Here is a 24889-nt window from a genome sequence, read left to right as displayed (position 1 = left end):
AAATCCGGGAGGGGAACAATAAAGCAGGACTTAAATCTGACTCTTTTGATTCTAAATATACTATAGCTAGAAAGGGCTCAGGTCATTTGGCATTCATGGATCTCAGTCAGCCTTTGGTAAGGTCGCTAAGCTCTGGACTGAGTTGGGATCCATGGGGGTTGATGTAACCTTGGACGCATTCTTGAGGGATTGCCATGCAGTTTTGACCAGCGTGGGTAGATTTGAGACAGATAGATAATGCACACAATCTTTTAAACTAAATAGAGGTGTGCAACAGGGCTGCATCCTTGCCCCTTCTTTTATTTATTATGTATATTAATTGTTTGGAAGGGGTGTTGTCCAAAGGTGGCCTTGATGTTCCCAAAGTGGGCGGGAGACCCATCCCTGTGCTTTTATATGGAGATGATGCAGTTTTAATTGCCTGTACAGCCAGAAGCCCGCAGCGACTTTTAGGTTTATTTATTGGTTTTATAGATGAGATGGACATAACACTGAATGATAGTAAATCTCATTTTATAGTGAGTGGTCCTGAAAATACTAAAACAGCTATACTTACAGTCCAGGGTCAGTCCTTAAGTAGGGTGGACGATTTTTCCTTCTTGGGGTTTCTGTTAAATTCCTGCCTTGGTTGCCAGCCCCTCATAAAGAAAAATGTAGGAAGTTGAAAAAGGGCCATGTTGAGGATGAATGATTTGGCGAGACGCCTGGGGCGGAACCCCCTAAAACAAATGTTCGAGGTTTACAAGGCCAAATGTATTCGTATGGCCTCATTGGTCCGTGAGATTTGGGGCTATGCATCCCTGAACAGTGCCTGAGGTAACTGAAAATAAATTTTTAAGAAGCCTGTTTTCCATGGGAGAGAGTAATCCAGCGGAAATCATTCATGAAGAATTGGGTATGAATATTATTACAGGTATGATTCGTTTGCAACCGCTTTTACCTTTGTGTTCAGTCTGGTTAAAGGAGGAGTTAGATTTAAACAGATTAATGCTCAGGAATTTTGTCCTTAGACTGCGGTCATCTTACACCTTGACTTTGTTATATCAAACAAACCTTAAAGGATCTTGGAAGACCACTTTTATTTTTTGAACCAGAGGGCAGTGGGGAAAAAAGATAACACTTAGATTAGGCAGGCATTTAATTACAGGATGGCAGCTGAACGAGAGTCTGCTGCCTTCTGCTGCTGTCCATGTGTACATACATCATGACGAAAACTGTGAGTGTGATCAAGGCCCTATGCTCGGTGGGAATTATCAATATACCATCACCGCCTCCTAACCTATTTCAGTCACAGCATATTTAATCAACTTTTGTTTAGAACTGGGTACTGGTGTAAACTGTCTGATTTGTCACCTCATATATGTGATCACATTTCAGTATGTGACATATTGCATGTAGTGCTCATCTGTCCTAGGTGTGCTCCTCTTTGTTTTAGGTATATAAGGACTCTCCTGTTGTCCTCCAATCTCAGACAGGCTAGGTCTGCCTTATTATATCTACAGCTTTTATCTATCCCTACTATGTTTTTATGTGGCTAGGTTTCTGGTGGGGGTTCTTAGTGCCAGTTTTTTGTGGTCCCGTACTGTCACAGGTTTTAGGTTTTATCTCAAGAGTAGTATTTTTGCACAGCTCACTTATGCACTTGGCACTTTTGTCTAAGTTGTTTGCCCTTGTGATCTAGAGGGGCATTATGCAGTCTTTTTAAATTAGGTAACAAACTTTTTTTGTATTATGTATAATTATGTGACGATCTGTTTATTGTTTGTATACCTGAGTGTTTTTTGGAAAGAAAATTGAATAAAGTTTAATACCTACCTTCTCATTACCTTCACTCCATTCAAACATTTTTTACAATAATTACATTTAGTTAAGCCCTCACTATGTGTCAACCAAGTGCTCTTGCTTCCTTTAGTCACTATATAACTCCACACCAAGTTATTCCCCGTAGATCTGGTATGGCTGAAACTGAATAAAGGCCGTCTGGAAAATTCCTGGCCAATTACAGAATCATTCTTGTTTAAATGCCAGTGTTTGGTGAGTGCAGCTCTCAACTTCATATGTTGCGTGCTATACATTGTTATAAATCTATGCCCTGTGTTGCCAATTTACTTGTTACTTGCACCAAAGAGAGCCTCTTCTCTTCTACAGTGTCTAGCCTTGATGGGTGTTGCTCTTATAATGCCATCAGTGTAACCTTTTGCTCTAAATCTATTCCACATCTCCTTTTCATGTCAATGATACTCAGATTCATTACCTTCTGGTTCTGTCAAATTCCCCAGAAGGAATACTTTTGATTGAAGGAGTCCGATGAAACCTCTAAGGGCAATTATGACAATGACCTTATTTGCCCTCGAGCAAGGAATTTTAAGAATATGCATGATAGCGATGCATCTCAATTGAACCGTAATAGAACAGCACACATCTCACAAATGTATGAGAGATGGTTATAGGGAATGAGAACTGAAGAGAATTGAGGCTAAAATTATATTACACTTAGTCAGGAAGGATCCTGTTGGGTTAAATCTTGATGAAGAATCAAACACTTTTCCTTGAGGATAGTATAACTCTTGTTTATGTCAGCTGATGCCATTTTTTAGCAGTAAGTAACATCCAAAAGTGTCAATAAATAGGCTATTGACGATTTCTTTACCCATTTTATTGTCTTGCATTGTTTCTTTTCTTGACGCAACAAAGGAATGCTGATTTTATTATGATTATTTGGCCTCTGAGGATTGATGCATGGTCTTTTGAAGGACATTGCAAACTTGTGATATGCAATGATTTAATGGACACTAACCCCACGAGGGCCTTCTTGCAGGTGTTAACTTTGATCTTAATTTTGATTTACCTCATATTGTAGGTTTTTTTATTGCAATATATATTTGAAAGAGATGCATGATTGAATTTGTATCAAAGAATGCTAATATTTTGATCTTTGCCAATTGTCGTATATCAAGTTTCATGATTTGGATTATAATATGGAATGTATTAGTATTATTTTAGAATGTTGTTTAAGTACAGTTTTTATTTATATGAACTCTAGCCTTATGAATTGACTAATTTGATTTCATGTGATGTGAATTAGCAAATTCGTATGAATTCACATATTCCAAGATGTCATCTGTGTTAGTGAGAAGGCAGTCCTTTGTTGCTGTTTATTGCACATGAGGGTGTAAGGTGGGGCATAAGGTATATATTCATGATAGAAAAATTGAGCAAAGCTGTGTGTCACAACTGAAACGAGTGCTTCTTCACCGATCAGCCAAAAGTAAAGTAATAATGAATAAGCCACTGGAGTGCTGGCCTCAATCCTGTGAAGTGGCTAGGAGAGAAAAACATGTTTCGGACGTGAGCGGGCGCACCTTAGAGCCAAGCACCACAGATGATCGGGTCCACACGGGCTCACCGCATGCTCAACATATATATCTATATCTCTAATAATAGGGACTTTACCTATCCAGTGTCCAGGCACATTGTTGAGTTCCATAATGGGAATGCAAAAGGCTTACGGTATTTTGTAATATGTACTAAAGGTAATTTGTAAATACATTTTTAAATTGGACACCAAAACTAAAAAAGGTTTGAATATTGAGGATGAATTATGCCTTTTTTAGCCTCTACATAATCACAATTAGAGTGGTGTGTACATTACTTTTCGGACTCCAGGCACTTGTCATTATTATGTGTGATGTTGAGGGATCCTCTGAGATTCTTGGAATATAGTTAAGTTCAAGTCCAATTACCCATTTGGGAGTGACATTGAGAGCGTTGTGGCTGCGAATATATATGTACAATGGCATGTTTGGCTGTAGATACACATGCTGTGCATAAGCTTGCCATGTAGTGTTGGGTTCAGAATAGTACACCTTGTTTTTCTTCGAAGAAGCTTTTTGAGTCACAGGATTGAGTGACTCTTCCTCTCAGGAATACTGCGTGTGGGCATTGAGTCCTTTGTTAGATTGTTTCTCTCCACCGTCTGGTTCGGATGTGTGTTCCTCTCACTCTGAGTTCTTGGCTCGATACAATCCAAAATGGTTCTTTCTCTGTCTTTCTGTCACCGTTGGTATTGTTCGATCATGTTTTCTTCTCTCACTCTGCCTTTGGTTCCAGCTTATATCCAGAATTGGTCTCTGCCCTTCGGGGTAGACTTGGCCCTCTCGGGCCCTCTTCAGCCCTGCCTCCTCCATGCAGCATCTAACTCAGCAAACCTGATGGAACAGATCCCTTTTTGGTTTTGTCTTCGATGCTATTCCAAATTTCCACACACTGACCACCACCAGGTGTGTAATTTGTGTGTCTCTCCCGACCACAACGAGCAGACCTGCAACGTGTGTCATTCCGTTTAATCGAAAAAGACACTCTGAGATGGAAGAGTTTGTCAGAAGGAAATGGCATCTTGAACTCCAGAAGACACACCAGACATCTTTGGCAATGCGCATGCACAGGAGGAGATGGAACAAGAACAGACCTTCTCCATCCAAGACTCTGACTCGTATGTGCAATCCGACATCGAAAGTCAACCGTTGCAGTCGGCGCAGACCATGAGTGAAACGCCCCTTCATCTTCAGTCACAAAAACTACTTCTAAAGAGGTCACCGGTCCACCACTGCCTTCCAGCCATTGTTGAAGCCAAGAAACTCATTCCGATGCTCTGCCCTCGGCTCAACACTGAAAAAGACAGACAGATCTTCGGCATCGACCTCAGGTAGCTCCAGCTTGGCACCGACCAGACCTCATACACATGGTGCTCCGGTAATGATCACTTCAGCACCGACCACTTCGGCACCGAAGGAAAAAAACAGCTTTCCTCTGTTTCAGCACCAAAATGATCCCATAAACTGAAAACTTCAACACTGAAAAGTTTAAAAAAGACATCCTTTGATGCTGAAACGTCTCCAATCACCCTTTCACCTGTGGAACCAATTTTGGAAGTTATGGATGCATATCAGCGACGAGTTCAGATTGAAGAGGGAACAGGATGTATTATAACATCACCTCCTCTCCTTTTAAAAAAGAAATTAACATTTCAAAAGACGCTTGACTCCTCTCCGCCTCCAAAAAAGCATACAAAAGACAAGGCCCCTTCTCTCCTGCAGCCTTCTCCTCAATCCTCTCCACCTCCTTTACCAGGTCATTCTCCTCCACCAACATCTCCCCCTCCTTCGGGGTTCACACCACCTATTTTGTCACCGGGTGGGGCTCATGATTTAGAAGATACATTAGATGATCCAGACCTGGGGGAAGCATATGATCCAGCTCCTATTACACCTAATGTTCCGGATCCGTACCCAGCTAGACCTTGACCACCTGACGATTCCACCTCAGATCAACAGGTTATAGCTAGGGCAGCTGCATTTCATACCATCCACATGTACATGGATCCAATATAAGATTTTCTATTTAACACCGTTGGCACAACACACAAGGAGAGTTTGTTTCTTCGCTGCTCTCAGACTTGCTCAGGCACGCAGATTACATCTTTAAGAAACCAGTTAGATCACACGTTATCACTCCCAGAGTGGACAAGAAATATAAGGCTGCACCCATTGACCCTTTAATTATCAAAGCTCAGATTTCTTCCTGACTCTGTTGCCTCTAATACTCTCAAAAGGGATAATAGCCAATCAGTAGGAGACACAACCCCTCCTGACAAAGTAAGAAGTTAGATGTGGCAAGAAAGAGGGTGGCAGCTTAGGAAGCCAATCACTGGTGTATTTCTAATGCCCAGGCGTAACTATCCCACTATGATAGAGCTCACAGGGATGCCATGGAGGAGCTTCTACAACATCTCCCAGAGAAGCATCATAAAACGGGTGCGGAAATTGTAGCTGAAGGGTAAACTATTACCAATAATTCAATTAGAGGTGCGCTGGATGCTGCTGATACGTGCACGCAGTATTAACACCAGCGTCATCATTAGACGACGCGTCAAGCTTAGATGCTCAGGCTTTAAACCAGAGGTACAGCAGTCAGTGTTAAGCAAGTCTTTGATAAAAAGCACTTATTTAGCCCCCAACTGGATACCACACTTGAAAAGCTAAATAAAGATAATCAGACTGGCAAAGCTGTGGGGGCACTCCAAGCCAATACACACAGGGATACTTTTTGTCACCCAGGGTTCTCAAGAGGCTTTTGGTCATCCTTTACTGACCAGTCTAACGCACAAGCAAAGCCCACTTCTCAATTATATTCCAGAGCTTATTATACAGATTTCTACAAAGGAAACAATAATAAAGGCTGAGAAAAGCCATTTATATCTAGTGGCTCCTCATACACCACCAAGCAATGACTGCCTCAACCTGTCACCACAACACACCACTCCTGTAGGCGGCAGACTGCAACACTTTTACCCACAGTGGTCTCAAACTATCTCACATGAATGGGTACTTTCAATTATCCAAAATGGTTACTGTTTGGAGTTCACATCCACTCAGCCAAACAGACACCCTCATACTCACAGACCTTCTTACTCTTCTCAGAGAGGAAGTACACTGTCTTCTTCTCAAAGAGGCTATAGAATCAGTTCCATTACAATACCAAGGTACAAGAGTTTACTCTCTATCTTCTAGTACCCAAAAAAGATGGGGGTCTCAGACCAATCCTAGATCTCAGTCCCTTAAACCATTGCATCCTGTCAGCACACTTCCATATGGCCACTCGTCAAGATATCATTCCCCTTCTCCAAAAAAGCAATTTCATGACGTTAGACCTAAAGGATGCCTACTTTCACATTCCCATCCATCCAGCACACCGCAAATACCTCCGATTTGTGGTTGCAGGCAAACATTACCAATTCAAAGTCTTACATTTCAGGGCCACAACTGCTCCCAGAGTATTCACCAATATCTTGTGGTAGTGGCTGCATACCTCAGAAGACAACAAGTTCACGTCTTCCCTTACTTGGACGACTAGCTAATCAAGGGCAGTACCTTCCAAGAATGTCAACATCGCACTCAACTTACAATCGATCTCCTACACACTTTAGGATTCACCATCAGCTACTTCAAATCACATCTTCAACCCCTTCAGATACAACCCTATTGAGGAGAAATTCTCAATACACACTTAGGAACAGCATTTCCCAGCTCAGCCATAATTCAAGCTTTTCAAAGAATGATTGCTCTACTAGCAGAGAACCATTCATACACAGTAAGGACTTTAATGTTTCTACTAGGGATGATGGCATTGTGCATTGCATCGTACCACATGCTAGACTACATATGCGTCCCCTGCAACAGTTCCTCTGTAGTCAGTGGTCTCAGGCACAGGGTCACCTGGGAGATTTAGTGTTGTTGGACCGCCAAGCTCATCTATCTCTGCAGTTGTGGAACACCACAAACCTTATGAAAGGGCGGACTGTCTTTAGACCCTGTGCCTCAGATGACTCTCACAATGGATGCCTCACATACCGGTTGGGGAGCTCATCTCTACAACTTCAAAATCCAGGGGCTATGGAATATCACTCAACGGTCCTTATACATCAGTCACCTTGAACTCCTAGCAGTTTTCTTAGCAATGAAAGCATTCCTTCAACACCTGAAACACAAGGTAGGGTTAGTACGTACAGACAACATGACCCATGTACTATCTTCAAACAACGGGGGGAACAGGCGAGAGCACAACTGCCTCAACTATTCCATCTTTCACAAACAGTATGAAAATGGGTGATTCATCACCACATTTACTTAGTGGCACAGTATCTCCCAGGCATAGACAAGCTATTTGAGCCCTGCTAAGCGGGATGCAGCAACAAGTCCACGAATGAGAACTCCATCCACAAATCCTTCATCAGTACTTTCTAAAGTGGAGAACACCTCAAATAGACTTATTTTCCCTATCTCAGAAAATGCGAAATGCCAAAACTTTGCCTCCAGGCATCCTCACCCACACGCCGAAGGCAATGTTCTATGGTTGAGTTGGTCAGGAATTTTTGCTTACACTTTTCCTCCCTCCCACTCATTCCTTTTCTAGTTGGGAAGCTCAGACAATCTTTCCTCACCATGATTCTTAGATGAACACGTCAACCATGGTTCACAACGCTTCTGGATCTCTCAGTAGTTCCACATCAGAAGCTCCCCAACAGACCTGACCTTCTAACACAAAACCAGGACAAATGAGACATCCAGACCCCAAAATCCTCAACTTAGTGATATGGCTCCTGAGGTTACAGATTTTGGTTACTTAGAGCTACCACAAGAATGTGTGGATGTTATCAGAGAGGCATGTAAACCCACATCTAGACATTGTTATGCAGGAAAATGGAAACATTTTGTTTACTATTGTCAATTTAAAAACATTGACCCCGTTAAACCAACAATTGAAAAGATTGCCTGTTACTTAATATATTTACAAAAAACTCAGCTTGTGTATACCTCTATTCGTCTTCATCAGCTGTAGCTACATATCTTCAGAACAGGCAGCATACTTCTTTGTTTGGAGTTTCTGTTATTAAAGCATTTATGGAAGGACTTAAGAGACATTCCACCAAGAGTGCCTCCGGCACCCTCCTGGAGTTTTAATATTGTTCTTGCAAGGTTTATGGGTCCTCCTTTTGAGCCACTACATTCCTGTTCTTTACAATTTCTGTCATGGAAGGTAGCCTTTTTCATCTCCATCTCTTTCCCTAGGCGTGTGACTGAGCTACAGGCTTTAACCTTGGAAAAACATTTCTTCCAAATTCACAAAGAAAAAGATTAAGAACTAATCCAAAATTCCTTCCAAAAGTAGTTGCTCAATTCCTTATCAGTCAATAGAATTGCCAGGTTTTTTTTCGTGAACCAGATTCTGTTGGAGAAAGAGCTCTACACACTCTTAATGTAAAAATGGCTCTTACCTATCATATAGATAGAAAAAAGACTTTCGGGAAAAAAACTTTCTGTGGCATATATGTATATTAAAGGTCAACTCTTGTTAGGACATTTCAGAGTGGTGCACAAGACAATGGTGAACAATATAGGATTATGTGCATATTAACACTGAGGGGTGGCAATTAGAAGTTGAGATCTCTTCATGATTGGAGCTTTAGGGCTAGTCCAGCTGTTCATCTCACAACAATGGAAGACATGTCTTTTGAAAAGGTTACTCCCAATTATTTTCAAAAGTTGTAGGAGCTGTTTAACAAATCTAATGTATAGTTAGGTGACTTTTCTGGGCATAATTTGAAAGTGTTGTTATCCTGGCTTTTCTTTTCTGCTCTTCTAAACTCTGAGCCTGGTGCCTAGTATTTTTTGTTGCAGTGCTGTGCTGAGATGGTAATTTGTTTTGCCAGATACTTACTTACATGGTCAAAGCCTGAGCACACAATGGAGCGTGTGTAAGTCCACACGCGTGACTTGCCCCGAGTGGAGAAAGAATTGTTGCAGCATGAAATAAAACACGATCCAAAGCCCCCTAGATGCGTGTGCCTTGGCTAACAAAAGGGTTGAGCACCTATCCTTAGAGGAGAGGCTGCGTTGTCTGAACTATGCGGCTCATTCAGCACGTACACACGTAGCAGCTGACAAATAAGGCAGATTATTAGCCTGGAAGATCTGTCAGGACCAGGAGCGCACTCCCATCATGGAGTTGCGATTGGAGACCAGCAACATGCTTTACACTCTGGGGGAGATACATGACAAACGCACACATTACTTTACAGCTCTATACCACTCGAGAACGCAGACGAGCCCCAAAATGGTTGTGGAGTTCCTCTCCTCGCATCCACTGCCCCGCCTCACAGAGGAGCAGTGGGAGGAACTAGATGAAACATTAACCTTAGCAGAAATACAAGACAGTCTGCGTGTGCTGGCAACCGGCAAAACCCCGGGCCCCGATGGCCTCCTATTGGAGTTCTACAAATCATACTCTGCTACCATTGCGCCTCTTCTGTTACGGCTATACGGAGAGGCGCTGTCGGCATCCCAGCGGGAAGCATTGTTGACATTCCTTCCTAAGCCCGGTAAGAGCCCAAAAGGACAGGGATCATATAGGCCCCTGGTGATGCTTAAACCAGACTACAAAATCCTTGCTAATCCTAGTTACCGCTTCTGGTGCCTCACCTCATTCACCCTGACCAGAATGGCTTTGTGCTGGCGCGCAGCACTTCTATGAACATCAGACATCTTTTCTGTGTCATGAAATATTCTGTGCAGCAGTGGCCTGGAGCAGGATGCCTGGTGTTAGATCTGGAGAAGGCCTCCTACTCCTTGGAATGGCCCTTCTTATTTGCGGTACTGCGCTGACTGGGTTTTGGCTGGGCTTTCTAAGGTTAGTGAAACTGCTATACACAAATCCATAGTTCAGTGTCAAAGTGGGTGTAGCTATTTCAGTGGCAATAAAGGTGGGCAGGATGAGACGCCAGGGCTGCCCCCTCTCACCATTGCTTTTCTTCCTGGTGATATAATCCCAGGCGGCAGAGCTGCGCCTCTTGGGGGAGGCCTGGAGTATTCTTCTGGGGGATGGCGAACATGTTGTGTCCTTCTACGCGGATAATCTTCTTTTGTATTTCAAAGACACCTCTTATATCCCTGCGGAGGTCACAGGTACACTGCAGCATTTGGCCACATTGTCAGGACTACGGGTCATCTGGACTAAGTCTTGTCTCTTTCCTTTTAGCCCTGATTGGCCTACCCCTGCCTTGTTCTATTGGAGGTCCTAATTCCCTGGCTACCCAGGACAATTAGAAACCTGGGAGTTAATGTCTGTCACACAATGGAGGATATACACGATGGAAACCTTAAAAAGGCGGTAACATCTGTCTGTGCCCAAATGACTTTCTGCCAAACGTTGCTGCTATCCGTGACGGGGTGTGTCGCACTCCTAAAGATGGTTGTCCTACCCCAGATGCTTTATTACTTCTCTACCTTACCTCTATGGATCCCGACTAGGTTCTTCAGGGAGCTGGAGTCCAGAATTAGAGAGTTAATTTGGTCTAAAAGCCGGCATAGATTGACACTGACTGAAATGTACTCGCCTTGGCAGTACCTAACATGGAACATTACTACTTGGCCTCCAGTTGCTATGGGCGACCAAGTGGCTTTCTGGACTCCAGCTATCGGATATGGCAACGTTGACTCCATCTTGGGCGTTAACAGCAATATCGCACCTGTTCTACCGCAGCGCGCGTCCTAAGACACCAGACTCGATTCTAGTAAAGGTGGCACATTGCTGTTACTCCAAGAACATGTGCATCACGAAAGCAGTTACTCCATATGCACCGGAGTTGGCTCTCCTGGGCACACCGTGCAACACACGACTTTGATGGAGTTAGAACCTTGGCACACCGCAGGGGTATACACACTGGAAGATTTATACGCCGTGGGTGGGTAAACCCCATTTGCTACACTTGCGGAAGAAATGGGTCTGCCACTGGTGCAGTTCTTATTGTATAACTCACTAGTGACATCGCTGTCCTGATACTTGGGACACATTTCCATTGAACCACCAACGCATCTCCCGGTGCAGTAGATGAACTTTATGGGTCAGGGTAGGCATTTGGTACGTTTTGCTTTTGGAGGCACTGCGAACACACACAACTCACACCTGCGCCATGCTGCTTGGGAGGGTGACATGGCCAGACCCTGCACAGATAAGGAATGGGAAGATGCCCTGAGTAGCCACATAAACATTCTGCGCTATGCATGGTTTCGGTTGATTCAATTCTACATATTCCACAGGGCATATCTCACGACGGCAAAAATTAAACAGTAATTTCATTGAGTGGACGCGGCATGGCCCCGCTGTGCCTTGGAGGCAGCGTACCTATTACATATGCTGTGGTCCAGCCCCTCATTATGTCCTTACTGGAGGGTGGTGTCGGAGCAGCTCTCTATCTGCATGGCTCGCCCGCGGCTGACCACGTGGGAAGTATGTATACTGGGCCTTTTCCCTAGAGCCAAAAAACACAGGGCATCCACAAGGTTATTGGATCTGGGCCTCCTAACGGCTAAGCGCCTCATCACCAAAAGATGGAAATCTGCCGAGCCTCCCCTGATAGTAGCATGGAAACAATCGCTCAAGTTATGTGCGGAGGTAGAGGGGATGGCACTGTGCAGGGAAGACAGCTTGAGACTGCGTAAAATTCCCCTGCCCTCTAGCTGGGATGCAATGCTGTTTGAGCTGTGGGATCAAGAGGGAAGGCCCGCGGTGGAAGAACTGCAGGAGGATGTTGCACTGATGGCAGAGAGGCAGATTGGCTGAATGTGGTAATTTACTGCAGTCCCCATCGGAAGATGGGCCTGCCTTTTAATCGGCCCGCCGGGCGGGGAGGGATGCTTAGCAAAACAAAATAAGTGGCGACTTGGAGAGCCGTGTTGAAACATTGTGAACTGATGAATGGGAACTGACACGGGGTGGGAGTGGAAGACTGGGAGGGGCGGCTGGGGATCGGATTCCGGACTAAGTTACTGTTGTGTTGTTACATAGTTGTATAAGTGAAACACGTTGAATCTTAGTTGCTTCCATATATGGTACATAGCGTCCACTTGTTGTGTAAGTGTGTAAGATGCCATATGCCTTCCGAGCTGAACAAGCCCCACAGGATGGAGGTGGAGGCTATTTTTCAGTCTTAACAGGTCATCTCCTTGATGTCACTTGTATACAATATCCACACGCTGACCCAAATTCCACTACTCTCTAACATATCGATGTGTGTAATATGCTAAGGATTTGTATTGCTGAGTCCTCATTAGGATTGTTGAATATGCTTTGTAAATCTATTTTTCTGCATTGGAAAAATGAATAAAAAAGATTCAAGCAAACAAAGACCATATTTCCACCCTCTTGCATTCACCTGAAGGCGGAATCAAGCACACCTTTTTGAAACTCGTTATGATGTTACACAGTGGATGGCAAGCCACTGATATTTAAATCTTCTATTGTAGCTACCTTTTCCAGCAACAGTGTATTTGCCTCCCAGATTTCCATCCTTCATCTATAGGCAGTCAGCCTGTTTTCTGTGCCATCTGTCTCTTTGTGGAGATTACTCAGTGAAGAGGTGAGGGCTCTCACTTCTTTGGTAGTACTAATCATGCCAATCAAAGCTTTTTCCCTCCCCACTATTAAGTGAGTTGTGTGGCCCTGGCCCTTTCAGGCTGGAATTTTCTTTCACATTTTTTTTGTCTTTTTTTTATTTTTTACATCTCTGGTTACCTTCTACTGACTGCTTCATGGGTTGACTGCCCCAGTTATTTTCATTAATCATTGCCTCTAAACCTGCAGGTCATTGCTCCACCAAACACTTTTTGGCAGCACAGGGTTTCATGGTGTACTCTGTGGACATATCCATATAGTGATTAAAGGTGGTTTGTAAACCCCTGTCATCACTCATATGATCTGTTGTCCTGCGCATCTGTATGCTCTTTCCTGGTTCAAAGAGGGGCGGCTCATCAAAACACCTGTGGTCCCCTCTCAGAACAAAAATTGTCATCCTCATTCTTGCTCCAAAGCTTGTTGGGACCGAAGAGAGTCAGGGGCCATAGCCAATATCTTGAAATCCAAGGAAGGCACTTTGGGAGCTGCACTCACAGAACACATTCTCACGTAGTCACCAATTCTGCCAAGGTGGCAGAATCCTTTGTCAGGATACATTTTTCAGTTAAGGGACCATGAAGGCATCGATAATGGGTGGAAGCTACAAAAAAAACAAAAAATGCAAGTTTATCTCTTACAGATGTTAAGATGTTCCTGTGGGACATACCACCTCCACCTGAGAACCATCCCACGGTACGAAAAACTCTCCAGAAGTAGGATTAGAAAAATGCCACAGACATGAACCAGCCTTTCTGTCAAACTCTGACTTTTTTCATTTCTAGGAATAGAAAACTGGCAACTTATTTGCTGCTGAGAATTTCTGCAACATCCTTTTTGTTGCTCTTTCTTCAAAGCCCCCGTTTGAAGTCGAAGACCAATTTGACATAAAAGAAATGTGTTTGAATGTGCCATAGATTCCTTTGGCGTTAAGGCATGAATATTCCTTTGAATGTGGGTTCTGCCTAAATGACTTCTCATTGAAAGAAAATCATAAAGGTTTTGAATGAAACCACATTCCTGCAGTCATTGCCATAGCTTCTATTATATCTCCTCTTCTGAAGGATTCTTCTACAGATTCCGTTGATTAATAACCATCACTTTATTAAGGGAATGTACTCCTTCGCTTTATTCAGCAACATCACCTAGTTTCTGGACTCTCTGTAACTCAAAGCACGTCAAAAATTCTTCATTGGTCAGGATCCCTGTAATATTCCAGACCTTTGCATAACTCCAGGTCCTCAAATTTGGGTGTTTCTGCAACCTTTGGGAATCAGTGAGGTGGCCTTGAAGTGGGTAAAATCCTTCTTTGAGGGTCCTTGGCAATTGATTGTAGTGTTTATCTAAAAATTCCACAGCTTGCAATTGTGGAGTCCCACAGGGACTGTCCCTTTTGCCTCTGCTTTTTTAAACTCCCGTACCGCCCACTCAACCTCAGCCAACCTTCTGCCTTTTGTAATCCTTTGGGAGTGTTTAGTACATTTACGCAGATGACACCCAGATTGTTTGGACTTTTGTTTTTTACTGTGTGCTAGTAACAATACAGAGGATGAATGTCTACGTTTAATGGAACACAGCTTATCGTTTTAAAACTGGCATTAAAACGTTGTCATAGACCCCTGAGGCAAAAGGGGAATGGTAGGTAGAATGAATGTGGGGCACATATCCACATGTTTTGCTCCCCTCCCCAATATTGGAACAGGTATCACACACGGAGGAGTGAATGAAAATATCAAATGTTAAAGCTCTTTACACTTTTCTGTTCCCTTTCTTTCCCCATCCCTCAGCAATATGGGTGAATAAAATCACATGAGCAAGCACTGTGACATAGAAATGAAATATAGAAAATAAGCTTAAAAAAGGATGCAAAATTGAAGAGTTTAGTAGACTTTCAAATGGCTTCCATAGACAAAGAATTCGTCTTGTTTTTATAAATAGATTGGAGTTCCTGCTTCTGCAGTTTTGTGGCATCATATAGTATGCAGTAGGGATCTATAAGGACTCTTCTGTTTTTCAAGGACACATCGTTTCTCCTTGCGTAGGAGCAAAAACAAAGTGCAGGAAAATCCAGTGGTAACAAGTATGCAAAATAGTGGGAAGTAATCGAGTGGAAATGGGATACAGTGTATTTTATTCGAATGATCAGCTAAGGAAACTTACTGGGCTTTTTGCTCAATGAAAAACCCCAAATTTGATCTTTGAAATCAGATTAGATTTGGGCGTATTTTGCAGCACAGTTTTTGTAAATTCATGGGGTTTATTAATTCTGCTTTGCTGGCCATTAGCTGCACCAGTTGGAATCACCCGGGAAATCCCCAGACAAGGGTGCTGACTGCTTTACTGTCTGGGTTAGACAGACACACCCCAATCGCCTGTGTGCCTGGCCACATCCCTGAATCTCCTCAAGGTTGTATGAAGTGCTGTCATGATTAGCCTTGTAAACGGTCTACCTTCGTAAATGCAAAGTATAGTTCTTCAGCCAGAATGTCCAAAACAAGAGTGAAGTAAGGCAACATGGGACAAATTATGAACAAATTAAAATGTTGATGTACCATGTCTAAATAGACCTAATACTTGAATGAACATTTACACGTACCAGAAAGGCAGATATAGAGGCTTCTCAGAGTTCTTAGCTGGTTCATAGGTGGGCTTCCGGACTCTGAGTGGGTCTGAGGAGGTACCTCTTCTTCACACCTGTTTCAACAAAGGCAGTGGTGATGAAAGCCATCTAACATCCATCTCCTTTTTTGCCCGTACCAGATCTGCCAATAGACACAATCCTGGGGCTCAATTTCTTACCGCTGAACTCTTGATGAGTATCCGGGCTCATAGCAGTCAGATCCTCTATTGTCTCTGGTTTTTTCCTGTCTGGCAACACAAAAGGATGATGGACGGAGTATTACAACTTTTCAAACACTCACCCCCAGTCACAGATCTGGGTTTAATCCATTGTTCTTTTGCTCACCATGCTACCCCAGTTTGGACACAGACATATGCAACGCAGCCTTGACCCTGTTCCCCACGGGAACAGTCAAGCCCGAACTGTCAGGCCAGGTCCTCCCTGGACTGGAAACAAGCATCCTAGGACCAGTTTCAGGGTATCACCCTTCATCAGCCAGGCTAGCTTGAATCCGGTGGCACAGTGAGCATGGGTCCCATGTTTGGGTGTACCCTTCCCACTTAAGGCAACTTCAGCAACACAAAAGGATGATGGACGGAGTGCTGGAACTTTTCAAACACTCACCCCCAGTCACAGAACTGGGTTTAATCTATCATTCCTTTGCTCACCACCCTACCCTACATCACAGAGGGCGGACTTCATTCGGCACTGTTCAATTTTCAATGAAGCCATCTAAGTTGAATATTCTTCAAGAGTTGAATGAGATCCAGAAACATGAGTTCCAGAACATTAGTTGTAACACTTTCTCGAACACACACCGTCATCTCACAGTGGGTCAGAAATTAGATTCAGCTGAAGATCGCTCGCTGGAAAATGGAGCTGCACTGATTACCCATGAAAAGACATCCATCGCTGTATCTCATTCACTTCGCATGCTTGATGTTATGTTTTACATGCCATTTATTACTTTGCTTATAAGTACCATATAAAGATAGTAATTGTCACTTCTATAACGTGCAAGTTTTAAAAGCTACGTTTGGTTGCTCATTTCACAGTTGTTCTTCATGATGCACTTAAGTAATTATCTTTCTTTATTTTCTTTGTTATAGCCGAAATTGGTGATTATGACGACCTGGGGGACCGAGAACACCTTAAAATAAACCACTACCTGCCTCACCAGGAGACTGTGCAAGAGAAAATCATGGCGTTTCACGAAAAAAATATGTGAGTTGTAAGAGATTTGTGTTTATGAAGCAATCACAGTAGGATACCAGTAGTAAAGAAATCAAAACTAGAGAGAACCAAAGAACCTACAGATGACTTGGAAAAAGCCCTTTATCATAAATTCCGATATGTTATGACGTTATTTGGTATTTGTATAGAATGCCCCTGCCACTGGTGTAGCATTTTAGACGATTACATCAGTTGCTACAAGCTGGACCTTGCATTTGTGGTTAGAAAGGTGTGCAGGTAGAGGGTGATCTTGGAAAGAGCTAGGTGTATTTGTGAGGACCTCAGATTTGTGCCACCTTAGTTAGATCTGCAAGTGTTGTGTTTCATTTTAGGTTGCTATAAACTGCTTGGATTTCATACCATCCATGGTATGGCTGAAGACTCGTGTATTTTTCCTTGCAGTGTTGATGAGTGGGTGGAATGATGACTTTGTTTACCTTAGAAGTTGACTACTGTGTACAAAGGTTCATCACCCAAGTCTATCCAGGTAGAAGATTCTGTGGCAGCTGATAAGCATATAGCCCTCCTTTCCCCGATAGGTCCACCAGAATCTGAGTTTTATTGGCAGCTGTGTTTACTCTGGCGTTCAATACTTTGTTAAATTCATCCAGATGTTAGGTGCCAATGTGCTACAAAATTACTCTAACTTCTTCCACTGCTATCTGTTCTGCTTTAAGAATACTCTCATAATTGCTCAGGCCTGGACTACGTAAGACTGAAGAGTAAAATACTCCCACTGGTCCACCCAGGTGTGGCAATTCAAAGGTAATGAAAATTACTGAGTTATTCCAGATTACTCCCATCTAGCTTCTCAGAGATATAAGATTCCCCGGCTATGTCAGCCTAGGTGCCAGTGTCTTTTTAAAGACTACTGAGAACTATGCACGCATCAGCTGTTGCTGCTATGTTTATGTGAGATTAGAATGTACCTGGGCCTCCAAGATAACAAGAACTTAAAATGCAGCGACCTGGTCCACCCAATCAGATATGCTTAGAGTCCTATTATCTCAACCAGTGAAAGTATCCTGGGTGATACAGTAGCCTCACAGTAGTGTAGTACTGCAGACACAAAAAGGCAGGTGGCATTTTTCAAGGTGAATTGAACAATGGAAATTGTGAAAATAATACATTCAAGTAAACTTTTTCTTTCATGAGATGTGGAATGATGTGGTTAGGGATTTAAAGCCCTGTTGGTGGTGCAGGGTTGTGTGGTGTAGCATAAGGTGTGGCGTTGTGAGATTTGTGTGATGTGGTTTGGTGATGAGTGGTGCATAGAGCTTTGGTAGGTGTGTATCTTGCGACTTTGTGTATTATGGACTGAATGGTGTGGTCTGTTGGGGGTTGTGATCTGTTTGGGAGAGTTGAATTTGATTGTGGCCACTTGGGTATCTTCCTTCTGTTGGTTATAGTATTGTTTGGTTTGGCCTGAAAAGGGAATTGTTGATTAGATGAGGTTAGGAGGGGAATGCAGTTGTAGTGTGTGATTTTGGGCATATGTCAAGGGTTGTGTTTTGGTTGTGAGGTACTTTCGAGCAGTGTGATTAGATAAGATGTGTTGAAGGCAAAGTTACGAAAACGGTGTGGGTATATTAGTGAGCCTGATAGCTAGGTGGAGAATTGAGGTGTATGTCATGATGTGATTAGATATTGTGTTGGCATGTGGATGGGCTTTGGTGCTATATATTGTGATTTATATACTAATGTCTTGGTAGTATATAATATGAAAGATTGTGTTGTGAAATGTAGGAGAGAGGACATGAAGTGAGTACGAGGAAGAATACACTGGACCTGCCAGGTCAGTGTAATTTTCCTATTTACTGTGCCAGATATGTTCCTCTGGTGTGTTGATGTTTTAGTCTGCAGTCTCTAGGACGTTTTGTGCAAGTTGGGCCTTGTGCTGAAAGGACACAGTTAATAGCCTAGTTCAGTAATAACAGAGAAAGGTAACATTGAAGGGAGAAAATAAGGGGAGGGGCGGGAAGAGAGGAGTAGGTCGAATTAAAAAAATAAAATAATAAAGAGGGTAATGTAACATCAGCAAGAGCCTGTAACACATTCAAGTAGAAGAGGTGTTGCCTGTGTGATGGTGCTAGCAGTTGTGAACCTTTCTCATTTGCTGCATGTAGCTCATCCTAAAGTGAAATTCTCTTTTGTTAAGGTCCATCTAACAGCAATAACAGCACACAGTAAGGGACCTCATCGAGATCCCTTCTGTCAGATGCCAGTCATTACATATTTTCTAGGTTTTATTATTTTGTTCTGCCTGTAAGGGCACCTTCTCCTTTGGCAGCTCAGTCTGGTACTGTCTAAATTAACGTGATGTCCATTTGAACCCATTCACAAGACTTAATTTCAGCATCTCTCATATTTTTGGTACCTATTTCATCTGTGTGCATAATCAGCCAGCTACAGTCTCTTGGCTGTGGGACCCTATTCTATGTTCCATTCTAGTGTGGAAGTCATGAGAACATATACTTCCTCTATTTTTAATGTACTTTTCTGGTCTTGTTCATTGACACTTTACTACAATGGAGCATTCCTTTCATATCTTTAGATATAAGCAGGGTGCCTGCGTTTTCTTTTTTTAATTTTTTTTTATAAGACCAAAACATGTCCGCTTGATGGATAGTATCCTGTATTTGTCTGTTAGCAGCTGTCCAAGAAGCTGCTTCCGGGATGCCTAAAGCCCATTGCACCAGAGGGAAAGTGGCTATTAGGGCTTGGTTAAGGAACATTCCATCTATAGATATATTTAGGCAAGCACTTGAATATGTCTGCCTATATTTACAGGGCACTGTTGCCTTGATTCTGACACAAAAGCTTACTCAGGTGTAGGTCATGCTACTTTACGAGTTTTGATTGAGGCATCCATGGGACTTTGCATCAGCTCCTCGTTTCTTGTTCCATGTGACCAAGAGACATGAATTTACTGGGAATTAGATTGCCATCCTGTATTATTAAATCAACATAAATAAACATACCTACAAATTCACAGTAGAGGAATAAAGTATGAGCAAGAAAGAGTGTAACAAGTACATCAATGTTATCTAGGTTATATATTTCATGAAGTATACAGAATAATTTATTCAAAGAAATAGAAATGACATGCATTCCTATTGTATCAACTGTGATCCAGCGATAGTTGTTCTTTCACTTATAATCACATATTATTGACTATAAACTCTGTGTTGATTAAAATACATTGATAGAATATTATAATGTATTGGGTCTTAAGATACATAGAGGTTCAATGCATGCATTTTTCAAAGTTTATAGGCAATCTGTCTACCCTGTATTGCGCCATAAAGGGAGCGATGCATTTTCCTATGAGTCAATGTTTAGAGCTTTGTGCATCATTTTTCACATCTGCAACTTTCAGTTAACCATCTGGTTGTCAGTCTTGGCCTTGGGGTGCCCAGTATTTGTAGAGTAAGTCTGGGTTTGGTTTGCTCTCTAAGATGCTATCTTTGATTGTAACCCATGAAGCATTGCTGCGATAGGTGATTGGCTTCATGGTAAGTACTGTGAAGGAGATCAGTGCTTGCCTATAATTTATTCATAGTCATCCTCTGTCTTGCATCTCCCCAGATAAATGCCTTTATTAATGCACCAGTGTGGTTCCGTAGCTTTATAGTTATTAATAACTTTCTCTACACATTTAATTTTTGGGGGCATTACTATCTTTATGGCCTGAACTCTTGCCTCAAGGAAAGGTTTGGTTGAGACCATTTCTCAAAATCTGTTTGGGTCTTGAATAGCTGTTTGAAATATCTGATGCTCTATTATTGCCAAAGGCTTCAAAGATAGGAAGATTAGCAGCAGAGACAATGGACAGCCCTGCCCTGCGCCATATCTATTTCAATATTGCTAGAAAGGATTGCCCCACACTTCATCTGGGCCAAGAGTATTGTGTACAGCCACTTACCTATGAATATGAAATCCTTTCAGAGCTCAGATCTTCCAATGGTAAGAAATAAGTAGCCACATTCCACTCTACAGAAGGTCTTTTCAGAATCTTGGGAGAGTGAGATAACTTCATCTGGTAGATATCTAGAGTCCCACAGTAAGTGTGTGAATGTCTTAAGGTTCTTGGATGGGCATCTAGCTACGAACTCTTCTTGGGAATCATGAATAAGTAATAAGTTTACATTTCTAACTCTCATCACCATTTTTCGCACCAAGAGTTTTATGTCTACACTTAGAGATATTTGTCTATAATGTCCACAATCAAGAGGGTTCCTTGCCTTCATTAGGGATACATTTTAACTCCGCCCTTTTGATAGATACTTCTCAGTGCAGAATCCTGACCTTTTGAATACTTCGTCAAATGTCAGACTGGATCTGGAAACTATTTCGGCAGCACTCACGCATACTATCAAGCCTTCTCGGCTGGCCAAGAGTAGTGGGACAGGACCGAGTCCCAATTGGACTTCTTGTGCTTCTTTTTGGATTTTCTTGAGAACTTAAAGCGAAACCCAGTCGCAGGAGCAATCTGGGAGCAAGACCTACCTTTAGACCTCTACAGAACCCGCGTGCAGTCTTGAGATGCTTTGCATGAAGAGTTTAGCTTCCCAAACTTGAATGTCCTTGGGGTGCATCAAGGGGCACTCAATGAATGCCTGAGTGTTGTGATCCGACCCCACGCAAACCACATGTGGATCAGTCACAGAAATCTGTTTGCGTCAGTCCCTACAGGGTTTAAACCCTGTAGATTTGGAAGGTGACATAATCCCCAGGCGCTGAGAATGTTTGTACAAATTTTAGAGTCTCAATCAGATAAGAGGTAGGTCTGGATCTGCGTCTTAGTGCAGAAAGAAAGAAACTGATGTCTGTGCCCATGGGTGACTGCTATATAGGTCCACATATGCCACACCCATTGCAGAACTACCTTAATACCGAGCCTGCTGTACTACCTGCTGGGGGGGGGGGGGGTACTGCTGAAAGAGTTTCCAGATTCAGTCCAGTGCCTGGGGAAGTTTTGAAAAGGTGAGGAATCTGCAGAGTCTCTACCAGAAAGAACATTACAAAAGGTAAGTAGCTTGTTTCTTTAAAAATGATTTCATTTCATTTGCTTCCTTGAGTGCTGATTGTAGTAACGGAGCAATTTGCGCTTTACATGTTTTATAAAACTCACCTGGAAAGCCATTTGGGCTGTCCTCTTGGGCTTACAAGAGGAGTTCCCCTCCCAGTGTGGTTCACACTTTCTGGTTTACCTTTGGCATGTTAAATCTCCAAGTGAGTAAGAATACCTCCTATGTGATCAGTTGATACTGGACATCATAGAATGTGGCAGATGCTTCTGTAATGTATTCTGGGTGGGTGAACAAATTGTCTTTTGCATTTCAACTTCCTGATGTGGCTAGTTCCGCTGTTTTTGTTTTAATTGGAATGCAAGCATTCTGTCAGCCTTGTCTCCCCATTGGTAGTGGCACTATTCAATTTCACTAGGGCCCTCTCTGTGAATGTAATATAAAATGGTTAGTGTATCCATTTCTGCTTCATTTTGTTACCGGAGTAGAGTGCAGGAGTTCCTGTTTGGGTTCCTGTGTCAGGTATATGAGGTATTGTAATTGTCTAGTTCTTTGCTCCATCTGTTTTTCATGACTATAGCAGAATCTTGCTTGAACTTACCCCTTTGCATGTTGCTGTGCCCTCATCCTAGAGGGTTTGTGTGCTCTTGTGGTCATTAATTTGCTTTGTACACTCCAACATGACCCTGTAGAGCGTACTCCTCCTCTGACATTCTATACCTGGTTGCCTGCATACACCAGTATTGGGGAAGGGGGTGCGGGGTACACTGTGTCCTAATGAAAGATCAGTGGTGTTAATAGTAGGAGAGAATGGCCAGGCAGTATGTCTGGAGTATTTCAGTTCGAGTCAGTTGCTATAGTAATGTGCCTTGTGATAGAAAGATGTCAGTGTGGGATAAATGTCCTGTGAACAGGTTTAAAAAAAAGTTAAACTTTTCTATTTTGGGTAGGTGAATCACTATTAGGAGGTTACATTTGTCAGTTATGCCACTTCTTTGTTGGATTTAGTCGGTCTTTAAGATCCTTTGTCCTTCGCTTATTATCTTATTCCTGCCAAATTCAGTATGTAGTTTGGATAGGGTTGCTAGAAACCTGTCTTTACTCTGATTAGGTCCATATGTTGATCCCAAGACGATCACTCATCCTACTGTCTTGATAGTATGATGGTATATTTGCCTTCCAGATCAGTTCAAGTTCAGAGAACTTTGTGGGAGGATATTTTCTTAGGGGTATAGCAGCGTCATACTTTCTATGGAGATTAGTGTACTGTTCTCTTGCATTAGCTTCTCCATGGATGTGACTACTGCCAGCAACTTACCTCACCCAATCATATTGTGTCTCTGCCACGGAAATATGAATCTCATTTAACAGAGCTACATTTGTCTTTTTGTTGTTGAAATTTCCCCAAGTCCTCTTACACTTGACATAGATAATCAGTTTATATTCACGGAGAGCACCTGCAATTCGTTTTGTGTGATTTTGGGTCTTCTTTTGATTTGTATCTTTTTTGGTTGAATAATGTTGCCTGTTCCTTTATGTATATTATAAGATTTCTAATGTTAAGTCCAAGGTGTTGCTAATCAACTTGGATTTTCACAATTTATCTTTGATCTGCAGGCTTTCTTTTCCCAGCTCATTGCGTAGACCTTTCTAGTCTGCCTGGTATTTCTTATGGGGGGTGGGGTAGTGTTTTCACCTATTGTAATCCTGATCTGGAATCTGAGGGTGCTACCTGGAATATTTGGTAAACCACAGAAATGAACCTACATATGCCAATGAGGGCTTCCGTAATTTAACTAATAAGGCTTTTTCTATAAGGTGCTTTTTTTCTTTCTGTGCATTGTGAGACAAGGTTTAGGGTAAGTTGTTAGTTACATGTGTTCTTGGTGTGCCTTTACATCGTAAGAAGAGGAAGGTAGCAAAGAAAGGGGGTTTTAATATAGTATTAATACACATATATTACTATAATGTCTGTGCTCACATCGTTATTTTTTAGGGATGATCTTTCAGTGGAGAACATGATTTGTCGTTTTGTTGTCATTGTTTCTGTCATTTTCTGCAGTCTAGCTCTGTCTGATCATCTATGATAAGCATACTGGGGTGTGCATGCTCTGTGGTTAAAAGTTGGTCGCTTGTGGCCAGGGGAAGGTTGCCCTTGTTTGTTCAAATCTTCTAAGTCCAATCTGGTTACTTCCATAGAGGTGATGTTGGTGTTCTCAAAAAAATGAATGAGGTTTTTTGTTTCTGTGAATTGAGTTGTTTTCTCTTTTTTATGTGATAATCAGTGCTGGATTTAGAAGGCTACAGTTCATATTCCCTTGTCTCCGTCTTGGTTTGATGGCCAGGAATTTCTGCTTTTCGGTGAGGTTCATAGGAATTGTCAGCAGTAATGTAGATTTTCCTAGTAATTTATGAAGGAACGTCTTAATTTTCTTAAAGACAATGAGGCTAGTATTCTTCTTCTTTATTCTTGCTTTATTAAATAGCAGCAGTCAAGAGTGAAAAAATCAGTATCAATGAATCTTCTGATATACCTAACTTAACTCCAAGCAGCCCTCTTTTCTTGTGAGAGACATCCTGAATACGTTTTAAACATGGAAAATGCAGCAGGTAATAGAAATAGCTAAATCAGAGGAAAACACATCTTGAATTAAGTCCACCCTAAGAAATCCAGACGGTGAGACAGAAGCCAGAACTGTCAGGAATCAGGAGGAAGGAGACTTCCTTTGGAGACCTCAGCTTGGCGTATCCTGGAAATCTTTAAGCTTTTTAGGTAGTTGACTATGTTGGAGTAGATTAAACTGTTAGGGGGAGGCTCATAATTAATAAAGTGTTGTGACAGGATAATACTCTCCTCTGTGTCTGAAGGCTCCTATTATGCTTCTTTAAAGCATATCAATTACCACTGAAGATGTGGTATTAGCAGGTTTGCAATACAAAGTGCAAAAAGTGACATTGTTAGACCAATCAGCCAATCTCCGGATTTCCACTAGTCGAGATT

At 42.3% G+C, this 24889-nt stretch overlaps 1 protein-coding gene across 3 annotated transcripts in view; it reads left to right on the top strand.

The window, feature by feature from the left end:
• FARP2 (FERM, ARH/RhoGEF and pleckstrin domain protein 2) overlaps positions 1-24889 on the top strand; it is a 1575889-nt gene that overhangs the window by 480402 nt on the left and 1070598 nt on the right. For all 3 annotated transcript variants that reach the window (XM_069213633.1, XM_069213634.1, XM_069213632.1), the window contains exon 7: positions 16735-16849. In XM_069213633.1, coding sequence (XP_069069734.1) covers positions 16735-16849 — 115 coding nt within the window. The remainder of the gene's footprint in view (positions 1-16734; positions 16850-24889) is intronic.

The sequence above is a fragment of the Pleurodeles waltl genome, chromosome 11 (assembly GCF_031143425.1).
Source record: "Pleurodeles waltl isolate 20211129_DDA chromosome 11, aPleWal1.hap1.20221129, whole genome shotgun sequence".
NCBI classification, from domain to species: domain Eukaryota; kingdom Metazoa; phylum Chordata; class Amphibia; order Caudata; family Salamandridae; genus Pleurodeles; species Pleurodeles waltl.
The sequence above is the reverse complement of the archived record's forward strand: the minus strand, read 5'-3'. Positions and strand labels throughout refer to the sequence as shown.